Source organism: Meriones unguiculatus, chromosome 19 (genome assembly GCF_030254825.1).
Source record: "Meriones unguiculatus strain TT.TT164.6M chromosome 19, Bangor_MerUng_6.1, whole genome shotgun sequence".
NCBI classification, from domain to species: Eukaryota; Metazoa; Chordata; class Mammalia; order Rodentia; family Muridae; genus Meriones; species Meriones unguiculatus.
In genome coordinates, this window is record NC_083366.1 from 11585946 (window position 1) to 11604828 (window position 18883).

General features: G+C 40.3%; 1 protein-coding gene across 1 annotated transcript in view; it reads right to left on the reverse strand.

Annotated features, from left to right (window-relative positions):
• Positions 1 to 1365: 1365 nt before the first annotated feature.
• Mrc1 (mannose receptor C-type 1) overlaps positions 1366 to 18883 on the reverse strand; it is an 83675-nt gene continuing 66157 nt past the window's right edge. Inside the window, exons 22-30 of the mRNA XM_060373007.1 lie at positions 16319 to 16485; positions 14902 to 15004; positions 11760 to 11992; positions 9241 to 9406; positions 8154 to 8303; positions 5403 to 5516; positions 4760 to 4924; positions 3445 to 3486; positions 1366 to 2384 (exon numbers count right to left, since the gene is read on the reverse strand). Coding sequence (XP_060228990.1) covers positions 2131 to 2384; positions 3445 to 3486; positions 4760 to 4924; positions 5403 to 5516; positions 8154 to 8303; positions 9241 to 9406; positions 11760 to 11992; positions 14902 to 15004; positions 16319 to 16485 — 1394 coding nt within the window. The 3' untranslated portion in view covers positions 1366 to 2130. The remainder of the gene's footprint in view (positions 2385 to 3444; positions 3487 to 4759; positions 4925 to 5402; positions 5517 to 8153; positions 8304 to 9240; positions 9407 to 11759; positions 11993 to 14901; positions 15005 to 16318; positions 16486 to 18883) is intronic.

The following is an 18883-nucleotide window of genomic DNA, read 5'->3' on the forward strand; positions in this document are numbered from 1 at the left end:
GCTTACTCAGTCACTTGTTTCTTAGCCCCTTTTAAAATTATGGGCTTTCTTGGAAGCATAATTACTCTGCCCTCAAATAAAAACATACCAACACACATGCACTCAAAACCACAAAATTCTAGCTGGGCATAGTGCTACATAGCTTAACTTCCAGAACCAGAAAAACTGAAGCCAGGGGACTCCGGAAAGTCTGAGTCCAGCCTCAGTTACATAGTGAGTTCAAAGCCAGGCTAGACTACATAGCAAGACTTTACCTCAAAGAGGTAGGTAAGTGGGTAGATAGGAAGGAAAGGAAAGGAGGAAAGAAAAGGGGGAAAAGAAAAGGGAAAAAGAAAAAGAGAAAGGAAAGGTAAAAGAAAAATATATTTTACATCATCTCTGCCTTAGTACTGCAGCCAATGAGGCAAAATGTGGGTGAGAAACCTTTGTGCCTGAGTGATCCACTAAGCAAGTGAAAGGACAAATGCCAGCTATGATGCTCCCTCCTGTAACCACAGCACCAGGGAAGCAACGGCACAAAAATCAAGAATTTAAGTTCATGCCAGAAAGATGTCTCAGAAAGTAGAGGCACCTGCCACCAAGACTGACTTTGATCCCGGAAATGTACATGGTGGAAAGAGAACCTGCAAGTTATCCTCTGACCTCCTTATACAAGCCTGCGATACATGAGTGAATGAGCACACATGCGTGTGCGCACACACCCACACAATAAATAAATGTAAAAACAAATCGAGAATTAGGGGCTGGTGACATGGCTCAGTGGTTAAGAGAAAGTAGTATTCATCCAGAAGACTGCATTTTATTCCTACCACCCATATCAGGTGGCTCATAACTACCTGTAACTCCTGCTCCAGGGGTGAGAATCTGAAACCCTTTTCTAGACACCAATGGCACAAGCATGCACACACACACACACACACACACACACACACCAGAAATATATACACCTAAGTAAAGTGTTTAAAAAGAATTTTAAGATAGCCTGGGCTACATAGTTAAGATTCTATCTCTAAAACAAATAAGCAAACAAACATAAGAAGTAGCTGTGGGATTACTTTGTGGAAAATTTAAAACCGACAAAATATTTCACAGTTGCCATAAAATTCATGTAAAGCAATATTTGAAAATAAGAAATTACTAAAAGGGAAAGTGGTTATTTGGATTTCTAATTCCCAACAATGGTGCCTTTGATTATTTGATTTTAAAAGATTGTGTAGCTTTTATTAAAAAAAATTCATCTTCAACAGTACTAAGAGGTAAGTTCAAGTTGTCGCTTCTCTACAAATGGTTCACCTATTTTAATACTAAGCATATCTAATGTCCAAGCAAACATACACTTAACAAGATCACAAAAAATTAAATCTATTAAAAATACATGTCATCTTTAATGTTTATTTCACATTAATTCATCACATTAATTAGATAATAAATACTGTTATTTATTATCTAAGTACATCCAGTTATGCAAATTAATAGGGTTTTTTTCACATAGTCACCTTTCTAATATACATACAATAGGACACAGAATACATCTGCAATATTCCGCCTGTCAAACCTTGCCCAGGATAAACAAGATTCTCAGTAGCTTTATTATTCTACATGCGGATAAATACAGTTCTCAATAACTGGCATGAATCAAGACTGCTGAAAGAGAAGCTAGTACATTCTTATTCCATCTGGGGTTGCATGCACTTGTTTATTTTAACGTGGTCTTCTAATTGTTGAATTACAATTTGGTGCATAACTTATCTCTGGGAAGTCCAGAAAATACTCCCAGTGGCTTCTGTGGTCATTTCTAGAGCTCTTGAACTGTGCACAGAGTTGACATAAGAGACCTTCCACCAAATTATCAGTGTTGAGATTGCAGTGCCCTGTAGTCACCTAAGGTGTCTTCAAAAGTGGTAATCAACATCATTATCCCTCTTTTGTTTTTGTTTTTAAATCTTGCCAGGATAAAAAAAAAAAAAAAGAGCAATTATTGTTTCCATTAGGCAAAGGAAAAAAAAGGCAGAGCAGTGCAACCCCGTGCTATTTTTAAAAGGAAAAAAAGTCATATCAAATTAACAAACTGAAACCTTCAGCTCACACTTCATGAGCTTCAGATATAAGACGCTCGCTCGCGTCACAGTACTAGATGACAGCATGCTCGTTCTGTTCGATGTTGCCCATGAGATCTTTCGTGTCGCTCGTTCCTGGGCTGGGACTGCTGTTAAAGTACAGAGTGTTCTCGAAGGTGGCCTCCTGAGGCATGTGCAGAGCACGCCTTTTCTTATAAAAGAAGTACGCTGCAACACCAGCACCCGTCACAATGAGGAGCACCACAATGACCACTCCTGCTGCTCTGGAAGAGCCCCTGGGCTGAGGATCCATCTTCCTTTGGTCGGCTATAGACAAAGAAAATCACTAGAAAACAGGTTTGCGGGGAGAGGGTCTTGAAGGAAATTTTCAACACATGAATATTTTTTCAAATGGAATTTGTCGAAAGAAGTGAAAGCAGGAGTCAATGTAACAAAGAGGACACCTTAATGTGTTCAGGTGAGTGTGTAGCTGACAGAACACTTTGCCCCTCTATGTAACATGGAGGTAGTATAGCAGTTGAAATTCACACATTTATCTTGTATCAAATAATTAACAACTGAAGGATGGTTGGAGGAAAATCTCAGTGTTTAGGAACACTGGTTGTTCTTTCAGAGAACCAGAGTTTGGTACCCAGCACTTGCCTCTTGCATCTCACAACTGCCTGAAATTCCAGGAAAGCTGATGGTTTCCCTGGATCCTCCAGGCACAAATATGTATGTGGCAGCCTCTCACAACACACACACACACACACACACACACACACACACACACACACACAGTCTGCCTCTCACAAAAATACATTATAAAATAAATACTTTTTAAATGAAATAATTTAAGGCTGCTTACAAATATACTTTCAGAAGATAAGTAAAATGGTGGTGGTGGTGGGTGTAGCAATTACAGACGAATTTTTTAAATCAGGAGAAAATAATAATGGGAATCAGAACTCCTGAACATAATTAATAAACAAATGTCACCCATGAGATCAATGGGGTATTTACAAGCAAGCCATTAATCTCACTTTGAGTTTCTTTAGCAACCACCAACATAGAAAAAAATTGGATCAGTTACCTAATTCACACTGTCTATAAACATGAAAACAAACTTTCAAAAGACAGAGAAAGAAAGAGACCTAGAAAGACCTTAAAGGAAAAGTCTTTTATAGGATCTCACAAGGTAACTTTTTGTAATACAGCAATGTCTTCAAGAATTTTTTAGGCTAAAAATACAAATCTGCTTTCTTAAACATAATGGATGGTGGACTGTGGCCTAATGACAAAGGTTCACATAAGCCATTCTACTGAAAGCAAAGGAGGAGGAGGTTTTAAAGCAAGCTGAGTCACTGAGAGTTCATAATGACCTTACCTTTTGTCGTAATGGATGAGTGTGTAGTTACAGGATCAACAACTATTCAAAAGAAAGAAAATAAGCAGTTGTAAAAATCCATAATCACTATGTGAAGTAAACTGTATTCAGGTCAGACGTGCATTGTGACTTCCATGTGGTGTGGTGTGGTGTGGTGTGGTGTGTGGTTGATGTGATGTGATGTGATGTATGATGTGATTTAACATAGAATTATGGATGGTATGACTGATAATCATGAATAGACAGACCTAGGGACATGGATAGAAAAAACACCTGTCCCTTCACCTGTCTACCACCTACATACCCATGTACCCAGTCACCTGTCCATCCATTCATCTTCCTCTATGTCTTTCTATGTAACTGCAGCATCCTATCCCTGTGTGAATATGCTAGCTTTGAAAATATGATCCTTCAAGTTTTGTTTGAGGAATAATACATTTAAACAGCTACAAAATCCACTTGTAATAAAGGCATTTGAGGCTACAGGTTTTGAAATTGGCCCACAAAAGTTTAAACTGTTACAAAACATTTGAATGAAAAATAAAATGGGACACCAGTTTCGGTCCAGAGGCCGGAACCACCACTATACACCAAAGGGCGTAAATTCTAACGTAGTAAAATCTTAAAGCAAAGTTCTAAGCTAAGAATCTATGCAGTTCCAAAAACAGAAGAGCGGCTGAGGAGGCAGACTATTTTAACGGATTGTCTGACTGACTGACTGGCTGATCACAGTCATAGGAATCACAGTCAGAATCTTACCCATGCCAAGCAAGGGCTCTGCACCTGAACCAGCCCCCAGGCCTTCTAACTCATTTATTTCAGATTTCAATTAAGAATTTTCTCTTGGGAAAGATAAAACATCAGGTAGACTGGCATAACAATATCACTAGAGTCCAGTCAGTGAGAGATGGAAATTTATTTACCAGCTGTCTTTCCTTGTCTGCTCTACCATTCAGTCTAAGATGTGAGCTGGGTTGGTTTAATGTGAGTTAATCCTCTGGCTTCTTAAGATGTGAACTAGCAACTGCTTTCCCCTTTCCCCCAGCGCAGCTAACACTGTAGACATAGGCTTTCCAGACTGTTTCAACATAGCAGAACATTACAAGTGTATCAATAAACCAAGGTTCAGCAGAGAAAGCACCTAACACTCAAAGTTAGGGGTGGAGACTGATCCTCACGCAGGATGGATTCCCATCAATAACAGAAAGGAATGCAAAGGGGCTGTAACCACCCTAGTCCTATGTCAGCATGTCAACAGTTGGAGAGAAATGGTGGTCTGGGACAATATTGCCATACTACAAAAATGTTAACTTACTCTTTGGCATTTTACAAATAAAGCCCTTGTAGGAAGTACAGTGGAGATTATTCCAAAAGCCAGAAGATGGAGATAAAACTACACAATCATTCCGTTCCCCAGAGGGGTCGCCTGTGTTCCAGTTGACAAAGGAGACGGGATTGTTGTTCAACCAAAGCCACTTTCCTGGTCATCAAATAACACCAATACAAACACACGTTAAAAATAATCCGCTTTACATTCCTCTCCTTAGCACAAAATAGTTAAGCCTATCATTTTACAGTAGAACCAATGGTTTCTGCAACTAGATTTCCACCAGCAAGACTCTAATGAATATTGTTACAGAGAAGAAAAACAAGAACATATTTGCTAGATTGCTTCATTTCTATTTAATGAAAAAAAATATACTTATCTTTTTCTAGCATTGTATCATGGCAAGAAGAAAAAGAAACTGTTTCCTAAATAGTCTTAAACAGCTAAAAGAGTTTTTTTAATTGAAAACTTCCAGGGCTGGACAATATACGAATCATTTAAACTTTTGGTTATTCCAAACTAACCACAGATTAATCATTATTTAAGGTAAAGTTTGCTGGAACCAAAACACTGTACTATATACAGCATTTTCAAAATATTAGCTATTAAATAATGGCTTTGTGAAAATTACCTTCGACATTTCGATACATGCCTATCCAAAAGCTGGTTTTGCTTTTAAGAGGTTCAACACGGTATGAGAGAAAACTGGATTCAGCAAAAGTTTCAATTGAAGCCAGAGAGGCACCTGCAAAGTATAAGATTGATGATGATGATGATGATGATGATGATGATGATAGAAGCTGAAAACATTCCTATGAACAGTCCTGATTTTAAATGCCAGTCTGAGCTCTACTCAAGACATAGTATACTGTAGGAGTGTTAACCTGCTGTCATGCATTGAATTATTCAAAGACTAAAAGGAAACACCAATCAGACAATGTACAGTTGACAACTAACCTGTGTTAGCTTTAGCTTTTATAGTAAAATCCTACAGCTTAGTAATAATGAATATATTTTAAACAGTCATGGCATATTGTTTATGGCCCTGCAAACATTCTTCTACTAAGTCTTTATAAGACTGTGTAACAGACACTTTTGTTAACCCATTTTACAGATAAGAACAATAAAGAACACCCATCAGTAATTGATTGCCTGGGGTCCCAGCAATGAGCTGGGCATTCTGACCCAGGCATTCTGAACCTGGAGAGGCAATATTTAACTATGTGGATAACCATCCTATATACTGAGTTCTGAGTTATCCTGTCGGTGACTATTAATTGCATGCTTATTTAATCCATCACTGAATATATTTCATAGCTATTAGACATTTCAAAAATACTTCTGTCATATTTTGATGAATGAGAATCACTCCTTTTATCTGCTAGATAATAGAACACCTAAAACTGAAAATAAAGGTTGTACATATTCACGGTAAAGTTTAAAAAACAAAACACTTAAGCAACATGAAAGAATTTTTTTTTAATTTTCAAATGTCAAAGGCAGATTTCTGATGCTCTTATCAGAAACCACAAAGTAACTGCCTCAGAAAATTCTTTCCTCTGCAAAACAATGGGAACACTTTCTTAGCCACAGGCTTACAAGATGCCAACTGGGGTCTGGTGTGAAAATGGGAGGCTTTGTAAACTCTGTGTTGTCCTAATCCCACAGCCCCTCTCTAGCCCTGTGGTACCTTCAACAGCCCCAATCCTTACAATCACAATGAAAACCAGCAGCCCAGTAGCCACAGGGGGTTGTTAGAATAAATTAGAACTATTTTCAAATTACAAAATTCATTATAATCCTCCAGGTAACCACTACCAAAATAACTAAAGCGTTCCTTAGCCTAAAGTGGGGCTGGGATCCAATAAACTCACTGTATAGTTCAGAAACGATAAACTGAATGGACTATTGTAAACTGGGGACCAGGCGTATAACAAAAGACATGGAGAGTTAAACAGTACAAAAGAAGCCCAAAAAGAAGTACAGAAGGCAATACTGGGGGAACTGGGAAACTAAAGACATAAGATATAGAAAGAGAAAAATGGGAAACTAACAGACATAAAAGCTTCTCTCAGCATTTACACTAAGTGTAAATGGATTAAACATAAACATAAAAACAGATTCACAGTCATTAAATAACCAAAAATATCCAACCACATGTTATAAAAGAAAGACATATTTGAGCTCCAAAGACATGAATAAATTGGAAGTAAAACTACAGTGGAAGATATTCTATGCAAACAACTACTTTAAAAAGGCCACAGTATCTGTACTAATATCAGACCAAAAAAAGCGGGGGGGGGGGGGGAGTTAAGCAAAAATTGTCATTAAATACAAGAAAGATACCTTATAATGGTAAAGTTTCAATTCACAAGGAAAATATAACGATCATACATGTGCACACCTGACCAAAGAGCCACCAAACATACAAATGGAAACTAGATAAAGCAGATTTTGTCTTATTCAGGATTCAAAGTACGAAGCCAAGAGCGGGCATCAGATAAACATGAAAGAAATGAGGGTGCAATCCTCCACCCGACTGCTGGAGAGAGAAGGCGTAACATAATACAGGAAAATGGATGCAGTAAAACAATCAGTGATACTCAATTAAATGGCTTTTCAGTGCTTTCTGAGAAACTGTCTTCTGCTAGCTGTGGTGGCTCTTAGAAGCTGAGTCGACAGTTGGATTGTGAGTGCAAGTCCAGCATGGGCTGCAAAGCAAGACTCTTATCACAATGAAATCATTCTTTTTAACTTGGAGGCGGTGTTGTACCCCTGTCATCCCAGCACTTGGGAGGTGAAAGCAGGAGGGTCAGGAGTTCAAAGTTAGCCTAGGCTGCATTTCAAGTTCAAAGCTAGTGGAACAGGTGAGACCCTGTCACAACAAAGTTATCTTTGCCAGTTTTGAAACTGAATTTGGTTTCGTTTTACCTTACAAATAAAATAGCCAGGCATAAGAGCACTTCTATTAATAACAAAGAAGGGAACTCCCGGCCAGTTGCAAAACCTAAATTTACTAGCACTTGGAGTAACTGCGGATCCTAAGGACTTAGGGCATTGGGACAGAACAAAAGATTTTATATTTTGGAAAGTGAGCTTTTTAACCTAAATTCTTCAAACTTTTGAGGTTACAAAGTTACAAATTACATTTGTGCGAAATGATTCTCATCATTGTCTTAATAAACAATTATTATTTTTTTAATTCATATGTGGCTGGGAACGTAGCAGAGTGGAGAACACTTACCCTATGTTTGGTCTCTAGCACCAGAAAAATAACAAAAAAGTACCTACATCCCTTGTATTTTAGTTTATAGTATCATTAGTATCATTGGACTCAAAACAGATTATCATAGAATTTTCTTCCCGGGACCGGGGCACTCACCCATTCGAAGACACTCCAGGGACGCCTGGCCCCAATTCCTTGTAAATGAAGATTCGATGTAGTAGCAATGGCCATGGAAAGGAATCCATGCCGTGTGCTCTGACTCAGGACACTTGCCAGGCAGCTGTGGAGGCTCAGTAGCTGGTATTTCTATATATAAACAGGTATTTAAATCATAATCAAAATAAATCATAAATCAAAGCTGGGGTTCCTGTAGTATGTGGAACAATATTTTCATAGCTATGGAAAATTATACCCTTTACCATTATGTATAATTTATTAATGTTTGCAATTTAGAGCCACCATTTTTCTTGAGTTTTCATTTATTTTATTGTTTTAAGTATATTTCAATAGAAAACAGTGGCCATGAATCATATTCCTCATAATTTATAATTAGCTGTATTTAGATTTTTACAATGATATTTCAGATTTAAGCTGGGAGTAGCGGCACATGCCCTTAATCCCTCCCAGCACTCTGAAGGCAGAGGCAGGTGGAGCTCTGTGATCCAGCTTGGCCTACATAGCAAGACCTTGTCTCAATAAATAAATAAATAAATAAATAAATAAATAAATAGATGTTACAGGTTTAATAAATTACTCAAAAATAATTAAAGTGGACTTCTTTTTCAAGCCACGTCTCTTTTTCTGAGATTCTAATACCTATAATTTCCTTTCCACTAAGGACAGCTGTGACAAAACCTCTATAGCTATAATTCTAGGACTGTGTCCATAGCATTGATAATTCCATTCAGTCTAAACACATCCTGATGTAACTCTGCACTATTGACACCAAAAGGAACTCCACCTTCTTGGAGAATCTGTCACCACTGACTCAGAGGACAACTTCAAAAACAAAAATTCAAAGTTCTATCATGAGCAAGTAAATCTTAGAAATGACAAAAATTGTCTATCTCCATCATTGTGACCTGGGTATGGGTTGACAAGCAGGGCCGTCCTTTTGTCAAGGGGAGGGAGACATTCTCTGTCATCCTCAGCTACCCAGGATACATTAATGAGGTCAGCAGAGCTGTGTAATAGTTTATTTCAGACTTGAGGTTCCCCAACCCCCTTTTGTATAACCAGTTACCATCCGACTTTTTGCAGAGAAAATAAAAGCTCTCGTTGCAGTATGCGGTCTTCCAGTAGCCGTCGACATCTATGTAGACGCACGCTGACTTAAGCTTGGGCTCGTCCGCACCCCAGTTAGTGTACCGCACCCGCCACTTATCAGTCCAAGTGTACTCATTGTTGGTCTGCACAAACAGAACAAGCACGACCCTTCAGTCCTGCTGCTTGCAGAAAGCAGGAAGGAAACAAGCAAGGAATGAGTATAATACTTAAGGTAGTAATGTGACAGAGAACCCTGAACACTGGAAAAAAATTTTAAAAATTTTAAGTCATTGCTACCAACTCAAAGTTATTATAAAAACATCCTAGTGATTATTATTTCATGGTGATCCTTAGGTCTACAACCTAGAAACTATTTTGCCTTTTTTTTTGTTTGTTTTATTGCTTTTTTCTATTGTTGTTTGATTTTACTTTTTCTTTTTTCTTTTTTGGAGAGGAAGAAAAGTAGAGGGAAGTGTGTGTGTGTGTGTGTGTGTGTGTGTGTGTGTGAAAATGAAAACATAAAATTGAGTGGGTATAGACGTGAAGATGACCCCTTGGGTGGAAGGAGTTGGGAGGAGATATAAACATGGCCAAAATACAAAATATATGAAAAATAATTGAAGAAAATAGTTATAATTAATGGTTTAAAAAAACAAGACAATTGGAAAGAAAATAATACAATGACCAAAGATTATGTGTCTTATTCTATAAAACTGCCTTTGTTTTCACATTTTCACAGCCAAAGAAAAGTTGGATTCTCTAACAATAAAATGTTTATCTTACTGAAATTATAACATCAATTTCATTTTGCTGTTTGTTGTTTGCTGAAACATCCACTTATCATCCTGATCTTGTTGTTCTGCTGCTGAGACACCAATAGAAAGTGATAGCGAAGATTATTTATCCTTATAGACTCTAGAGGAGCTCGGTGTCCTGCTATGAGGCGGCCTTTCAACTATGTAAACCATGCTATTTTTTAAAAAGCTGGGGGTTTCATTGCATTTGTATATTTCACTTACTTTCTTATTAAGTTTGGAAAAAGAAATGAATGATAACATCTAAACTAATTAGGAATATTAAAAATGCTACTTATCAATAATAGTACATGATCGAAAAGTGGTTTTATAAGTAATACCTAAGAACAAAGATGTAAAACATTAGCCAAGGATTAATAATTTTTTAAAGTTGAAATGTTTTCCTCGATTTAAGTCCATCATTTAATTTACCAGGACAATTATTAAAGATCCAACATGAAAACTTAAAAGCACATGTTATCTCAAAGTGAAATTGTGCAACATTCTCCTTACTCAAATAATTCTTGTATCTCACTGACTCTGGGCGTCTCATGAAAATGGCATTCCTATTGTAATCAAAAATACCATCATAGTGGGAAAGTACTTAATCTCTCTGAAAATATTTGATGGCCTATTTGAAACTCATTAGAGAAGTAGGACCATATCTATGAGAAGAAATGAATGATTTATTAGATACATTAACTTTTTAAAAAAGAGTCAGCAGAGATGAAAATCTCTTGTCTAAGCTCAATCACCAAACCCATATGGGGCTAGCTATTTAAATATCCTCCACCCTACTCAGAGAGTGCCCAGTGCATGATTAGTTTGCATCTCCTCATCGCAACCAAAAGCTCTGCAAAACCTGACCTCAGTCCACTGTCCAACGTTAGACCATTCTCTCCTTGTTCTTTCTGGTACCCTTCCTTAGCTCCTACCGCCCTGGCCTATGTCTAAAAATGATGAGTATCTTTGGGATGAGGGTGGAACCCAGCAACACAAACTTGTCTAGAATATGTGAGGCCTGAGATTTAACCCCAGTATTGGAAAATAAAAATGGTTGAATTTCTCTTTCAAGCCCTCTAGAGCTACTCCCCTGCCCCAGGACATTTGCAGTGCTGTTTGCTAGTTACTGCGGGTGAACAAACAATGGGTGGAGTATAAGGCGTCCACAAAGATCTGTTCCAGGAGGCTCTTTGCCACTCTTTCGTCTCTCTTAGTTTTGAGCCTCACCCTCACTGTGTCCCAGTTCTCCACCAACCCTCCACCCTCCTCTCTCTGCTGTGGAATAAAAGGATAGGACTTCAGTGAAACACTTCGCACACAAAGATGGATGCTCTGTAAGTCTGGGACCCATAACAATTCTAAAACGTTTTGCAACAAAAAATGAAGTAGTCCCATCCCCCGTCTCCTATGCTCCTGACCTACTTTCTTAATTCACATGGTGCAGCTGTGTAACTATGACACTGGAAAGAAATAAACAAATGCATGGAGCTGTTTAGATGCGCAATATAATTTTGGATATAAGCCCATTATAGTAAACACCAGAGACTTCTCAGTTTGGTTTCTGACATGTATCACTGGGTCATTAGACTGCTAACAGCAGCGGAGCCCCATGTAAATGGTCAACTGAAGAAACAAAGAGAAATACACTGGACCATAATTTGCCAATCATGCCAAGCTGGGAATGTTTCTAGAATCTTACCAAGTTGCTGTTCAGGGCAATCCACATGGGTACATTAAATGGGTGCATTTTCATCCACGCGAATGCATTACTGTAGGGGTCTAGAATGCTAGCAAGCTGGGAAGCATGATCCTTGCAGTGTTTATCTGCCTCGTACCACGGTACCTTCGATTTCATGAGGGAATAGCTGCTTTTACCATACTTAACAAAGCCATCTGTAGGAAGCGTGGTTGGAGAAAGAGGCAAGGAAGGGTCTAGAAGAGAGAGATTCCTTTCATTAGCATCATCAATGAGCAGTAACTGAGCATCATCAGTATGCCACTCTCATGCCCATCCATCACAGAAGTCAACACAAAATCGAAAGTCTAACCTGGCAGGGCTTAAAGACATTCTCAGCAGACATTTTACCACAGAAAACTAGTGTTTCTATGTGTCCATTCACGTATGGGGTGCACGTGTATGCATGTGCTTGCAGAGCCAGAGGTCAACCTCGGCTTTCTTTCTTTCGAGGTCAGCACCTTGATTTCGAGAAAGGGCCTCCCACTCACCTGGGATTCATCTAATAGCGCAAGCAGGCTGGACAGTGAGCCTCAGAGACGCCCCTGTCTCTTTTCCCCAGTGCTTGGATTACAAGAGTATACCACCTCACCTGCTTTTTATGTTGGGTCTGAGGGTAGAACTCAGGTCCTTATGCTTTCAAGGTAAGGACTTAACTGACTGAGCTATCTCCCCAGCCCACAAAGCTTCATCTTTAATCAGGACGTCTGATTAAACAAATTGCAATCTGTATAAATATATATGTATATGGAGCTTGGCAGTTAAGAACACTTGTTATTCCTGCAGAGGATTTGGGTTCAATTCCTAGCACCTATATTGTGTCTCACAACCATCCACAACACCAATTCAGGGAATCTGATGCCCTTCTTCCGACTTCCATGGACACCAGACACGCATATGCCACACAGAGATACAAATAAACAAATCATCCATACACACAAAATTACATTTAAAAATGTTTAGAGAATATATACATATATAAACAAGTTTCTGAGCAGAAAACACTCTTGCAAATGCACTGCGGCCTAGTTCCTCCACCAAAGAATGGCCACAGTTTAATACTACGTCATAAAGGGCGCCTGTCTCGCTCTCATTGTTAACCTCTGCTTTTCTCTCTTGGTCAAATGTCATGATCAAGTACCTCCCCTGGGGCTGGAGAGATAGCTCAGTGGTTAGCAGCATGTGCTGCTCCTGCAGGGGCACTGGGTTTGGTCGGCAGCACTGATACAGCTGCTCACAGCCTCTGTAACCCGAGTCCCAGGTGTCTGACGCCTTCTTCTCACCTTCTCGGGGGCCCCATGCACACAGTACACAGACACGCACGCAAACATCACACACATAACATAAAAACACACTATTGTCTAAAAGATTATCTTCTCACCCCTCCAGCCCTTCCGTAGTTTCACCTTTACATCTCTCTAACCTAGACCCCTGTAGGAACTAGCTAGCACTGCTTTATTCAAACTAATTCTGAGGCTTGGAGCCCCTCTAAGACAGGGTCCTCTCAAATGTAATTCTCTCTCTTTTGGTGTCCCAGCCTGGGCTTCTAACTGCTGTTTTCAATCTGGGACTCTAAACCAAGACACAGAAAGCAGAGGTTGTTCCTATGAACCTTAGCTGATGCCCCAGGACAGAGACCAGCAAAGACACAAGGAGCTAAATCTGATCTTTTCTCTGGTTTCGTAACATATAAGCTACAACTTGCAGGGCATAAAAGACTCATGTTTCTTTACATTGTATTAAAATAAAATTTGTGTGTATAAACTTTTATTGGAAAGCACCCACTTTCATTTGCTTACATATTACCTAAAATTGTCTCTGACCACAGCAGAGTAGAAGAGTCTTAGCAGACATAGTGTGGCCAGCACACCTCAGATACTTGGGTCTTTACAGAAAAGTCATCTCCAGTTCTAGTTTCCCTCACCTACAGGTTCTGTTGGGCCCCTTCTCTAACTTGTTACATATAAACCTCTGTGATCTGCCTTATTCTATATGTAAGAGAGTGCCCAACTTTCCTTCTGCGGTTATGCTCCTTAACCGTAACTCATTTTCAGAAAGGGATCAGCCTCCCTCTCCTCTGCTGCTGCTGCTGCCATCTTGTGTTAGTACAGGACCTTTGGACCAAGAGAGCTTGAACAGGCTCCTTAAACTATCACATCTTGCATGGAAGCCTTAAACCTCCACCCTGTTAAAAGTGCTAAATGAGGCTTGAAGTCAAGCTTAAAAAGAAGAAGAAAGGACAGTTTCAAGGAAGGCTACACACTATCAAGAAGTTTGAGTTTTCTCTCCAGGTTGCTTATGCCTTACAATATCTGTAGGAAAGAAAAAGAAAAAGGAAAGCTACCAAAATATTGGGAAGTTGTTTCCATGTGACTATGTAAGGCCACTTTTTATTTTTTATTTTGGTTTCTGTACCTGGGTGTCTTCCATGCACGCAAGTCTGTCTACCGTATGCACAGAGCCCAGAAGGTGTTGGACACCCTCTGGACTGGAGCTACAGACGCCCAGGAGGCATTGTGAGAACACTGGGAGTTGAACCTGGGTCCTGCACAGGTCTCTGACAGCTGTCCAGCCCCACCATGTGTTTTCCAGAAGCTATATCACTAGCCACTGGCAGTACTGTGTAGAAGAACACTGGAAACTGGTCTTAAGGGCAGAGAGCTGTCACTGAGATCATGCTTTGGAAGGGGCCATAGTCCCTAATTTTCTCTCCCTTTGTTTCCCAGCCACTGTGAAGTGGACATGCTTCTCCACAACCTGCTCTACACTGCTTTCTGCCTCTCCACAGGGCTAAAGCAATGGAGCCTATAGACCAAGAACCGAAGCCCTGAAACAGAGCCGAAACCTTTGCTGCTTTTAAGTTGATTTCTTCAGGTATTTTCTCACAGTCATAAAAAGCTGACTGGCATATATTCTAATTTTCTAACTTTTTTTTTTAATTTTATTTCAAGTTTAATTTGCACAGAACTTTCGGTAATGATAAGGAATCAGATTTGAAAATAAAGTATAAAAGAACAGCACCTCTGCCGGGAAAGGCCGGCAAAGGTTTTTTTGTCTGTTATGTGGCTTCCATCAGCCCATACTGGAGAGGTCCAACCGAACTTACCAGGCGGTGTTTGGCATATGTAGCCTTTTTTACTGTCACAGGTGTCATCCATCCAGGTCCCCGCGTCTCGTGACTTGCCACCAATCACAACAACACAGTCTGCCTGTCCATTTGTGGATAAGGAAAATGAAAGCAACAAGTATAAGTTAATAAATTACTAAATCGGTTCACTCTCATTGTTCCCCAGTCACAGGTGTCTAAGCTCATCCCTCCGTGCAGTTTACACACCCCATCATCACCTCCCAGGTGGATCCTCACACCTGAACTTCTTCCTACCGCTATCCCAGGGCAGTCTGTTTTATTTTAACCTCAGTAAGTGTCACATGATTTCTGCCAAGAAAAATCACTTCATAGAAGATATCTACCTTGAATATCGTGAATAGCTATCAAGCTGGTCAATCGTCATAAAAGCCATGTTGACCAGATCGTTTTTTCTGCTTGGCGTTGCTCTGCGCGCTCCATCTGAAGACACAGACTCGCAGAGCAGCCAAGTTTCTCTCAACCCCGCTCTCTCTGAGCTTACAGCTACTCTTTTCTAACATAAAACCTCCCACTGTTGTCAGAGCCAGTTCTTCATTCCCAAACACAGCTGGACCCTTTCTCACAATGACTTTGCTCACCTAGCATGGCTGCCATCTCCAGCCTCTTTATTTTTCTGATCATTCCCACAGCTGTTTCTTTTCCCACGGCGTGTCATGGTGCCCATACACCTGCGTCCACACAGCAAAGTCACCCTTTCCCTGGCATTGCCTTCCTCTCTCCTCTGGGACTGGACAGTAGACTCTGTCGTGATACTCTCATTTCTCTATCACCTCGTTTCTAATAGACTTGTATTCTGCTTTAAGACTTCCATGAGGGAAAAGTAGACTCATCCGTTTTTCATGCTGTTCATAATCCCTAGGACGTTTGATACCAGCAATTGCTGGTTCAATGATATAAGAATGGAAGTTTTTTTTTTTGTTTGTTTTTGAAAAAGGTAGAAAAGCAACAGTCTATACTGTAATATACTCAATCTTTTTTTTTTTTTTTTGGCACAGATCAAGCTCTGTGTAAATGCAGGGTAAGTAATGATGCTGCTGCTCATAGCATCTTTGGAGGTAATGACAGCTTGAGATTAACATCCCAATTGCTGCAAAAGCCACAGAGATAAGGGGCAAATGGTGTGATCATAGCCTTTTGTCCTGAGCACTAGTGAGGCTTAGAGTGAAGCTTGATTTCTACTGCTCACTGTCAATGAAAAATTCTTAACTAAATCTACAGCCTTTCCTCTAAGGTTGGTTCAGTCTGACACAGGTAAGATCTTCAAGAGCAGAACACAGGAAGGAGGATTCTGGTAGACGTTTCACAGAAAGTTAACCAACAAGATGACTAAGCACAGGGAGAGGGTTTTGAGAGGTGGTCTGAAAATTATACTCACATCTTCATAAGACAGGCTGCTTCTTCTTCCCCCAGGGTAGCCTTTCCCCCAGTTTGTATAATGAACTCCCTGGCCAGCTGTCCAAAGGAACGTGTGTTCTGAATTGATATCATTCAGCCCAGTCCATGCATTGAACGTGGAATCTCGCATTTGATAGGTAATAAATGCTGAAAGAAAGTTATACAGACGATTTAAAACTTCGGAGAGTGGGGCTGTCTCTCACATGAACTCAGTGGCTGGCTCTTTGATCACCTCCCCCTTGGGAGCGAGCAGCCTTGCCAGGCCACAGAGGAAGATTATGCAGCCTGCCCTGATGAGACCTGATAGACTAGGGTCAGATGGAAGGGGCAGAGGGCCTCCCCTATCAGTGGACTAGGGAAGGGGCATAGGGGGAGAAGAAGGAGGGTGGGTGGGACTGGGAGGAGATGGAGGAGGCCACAGCCGGGATGCAAAGTGAATAAATTGTGATAAATAAATAAAAATAATTTAAAATTTTTGTTAAATTAAAAGAATGAACAGTTCAAGTACAAAGAAATATTTTAAATATCTTAATTTTAAAAATACTGAACATAAGGGCTGGAGAGATGGCTCAGCGGTTAAGAGCACTGTCTGCTATTCCAAAGGACCCAGGTTCAATTCCCAGCACCCACATGGCAGCTTACAACTGTCTGTAATGCCCAGTCAAAGTGATCTGACACCTTTACCCTAATGCACATAAAATAAAGATAAATAAATATTTAAAAAAAATACTGAACATAAAACTCAAGCCTTTTGTTAGTATTCCCAAGCACAAAGCATGAACTAGATACAGTCTAATCTTAGTCGTCACATTAGCAGCTGAGTCTCGGACTTCGATGTGTTTCTGGTTGTATACAACCTCTGCGGACAGTTGGGGAAAGCTGTATCCCACCCAAAGGCGCCAGAGAAGGGGTGGAGTCTCAGTTCCATGCCAGTTCACCTCTCCATGTTGGAAACCTCAGCTATGGGCTGTGGCTGCCTGGTGGCCTAAGGAAGAAGTGTGCTCTTCCACTTCATTAAAACTCATCCTATAATGCTATTTTGCATTTTCATTTTTAAGGGTGTGTGTGTGTGTGTGTGTGTGTGTGTGTTGGCCACGTGTGTGTGTTGGCCACATGTGTGTTGGGGTAGCTGCAGAGGCCAGAAGATGTCGGATATCTTGGAACTGCAGCATGGGTGGCACAGGGCTGTATTCCCAGGATTTGGAGGCAGGAGGAGGCCACAAGATCAGTGCCCTCTGGACTACAGGATGAATCCCAGGCCAGCCTGGGCAACTTAACATGAGCCGATCTCAAAGTAAAAGGTAAAAAGGTGACTGAGGATACAGCACGGGTAAGGCCTGGTTTCTGTCCTCTACACGTCTCCCTCTCTACCCACCAACAATAAGCATACTGTAAATTATCAGCGGTCCTATTTCTATAAATAAAATAATCTGATGACAACAACTAATGGAGGAAGAGTTTCCAACCCAGAAAGGCTCTGGAAATCAAAGGCATTCATCAAAACAAGAAGTACCCTGCTCCCAGATTTTCCATGTCACAGAACTCCCAAGAAAGGGTTAGCTAACTGAGACCCCTCTAAGCAAGCAACTCCTGGGGATCACCACTTCCTGAGGATGTACAGACCCAGGCATCCTTCAGCTAACCGTCTCACATCACAGAATTAGAAGATCCAGCATATACAAAATACTATGGCTTTTTGTTCATTGGTAATTCTGTGACATAGAGGGCAGGAACAAACATCCAGAAACAGTGAAAGAGTTTAGTGCTCATATGCCCTGTACCTTCCGTTTGGCCTGCCCCATGCTTCTTCCCTAGGCAGCTGCCTCTAAATTCCACCATCCACACTTGAACCGTGGACTGCTAGACAGACAGTGTCTCTGCTTACTGAAACACCAATTTATGTCCCATGAATGTAGACAAGAAACAGAATGACTTATTTTGGGACTCTGATAAAAAGTACAAAGCAGGAACAAAGCAGGGAGTGAGATGGCGCAATAGTTGAGAAAGCCTGCCACATTTTTAGAAGGCCCAAGTTTGAGTTCTAGTTGGGAAGTTCCTAACTACCTGTTAACTCCAGCCTCAAAGGACCCAACACTTTCTTCTGTCCTCCATAGGCGGCCACATCCATGTGGCTTTCACACACACACACACACACACACACACACACACACCAATAAGAATAAATTTTTAATGCAAAATAAAGTCAGAACATAACCACCTGTTCATGCTCGAGCACACTGTAGAACAGCTGTTCCTAAAGCCTTAACCCATTTTCAAACACGAGAGCCTTGTTCCTATTTGCATTTTTGTCAATTAACTAAAAATAAAAATACCCCCAAATGTTTTTCTTCCTATATTCTTGAGTGAGCTAAGAGTGCAGCTAGATCTTCATTTGGGTTTTGTTTCCTGAATCAGACTGTAACTGTTGCCTTACGCTGAACTTGAAATGCAATGTGGAACAGCTCTCTGTGGTAGCATACAGCATTGACTTCTCCCACTGCCAACAGCCACATTAAGAGTTCAACAACGTGTGTCTGTTTTGCCA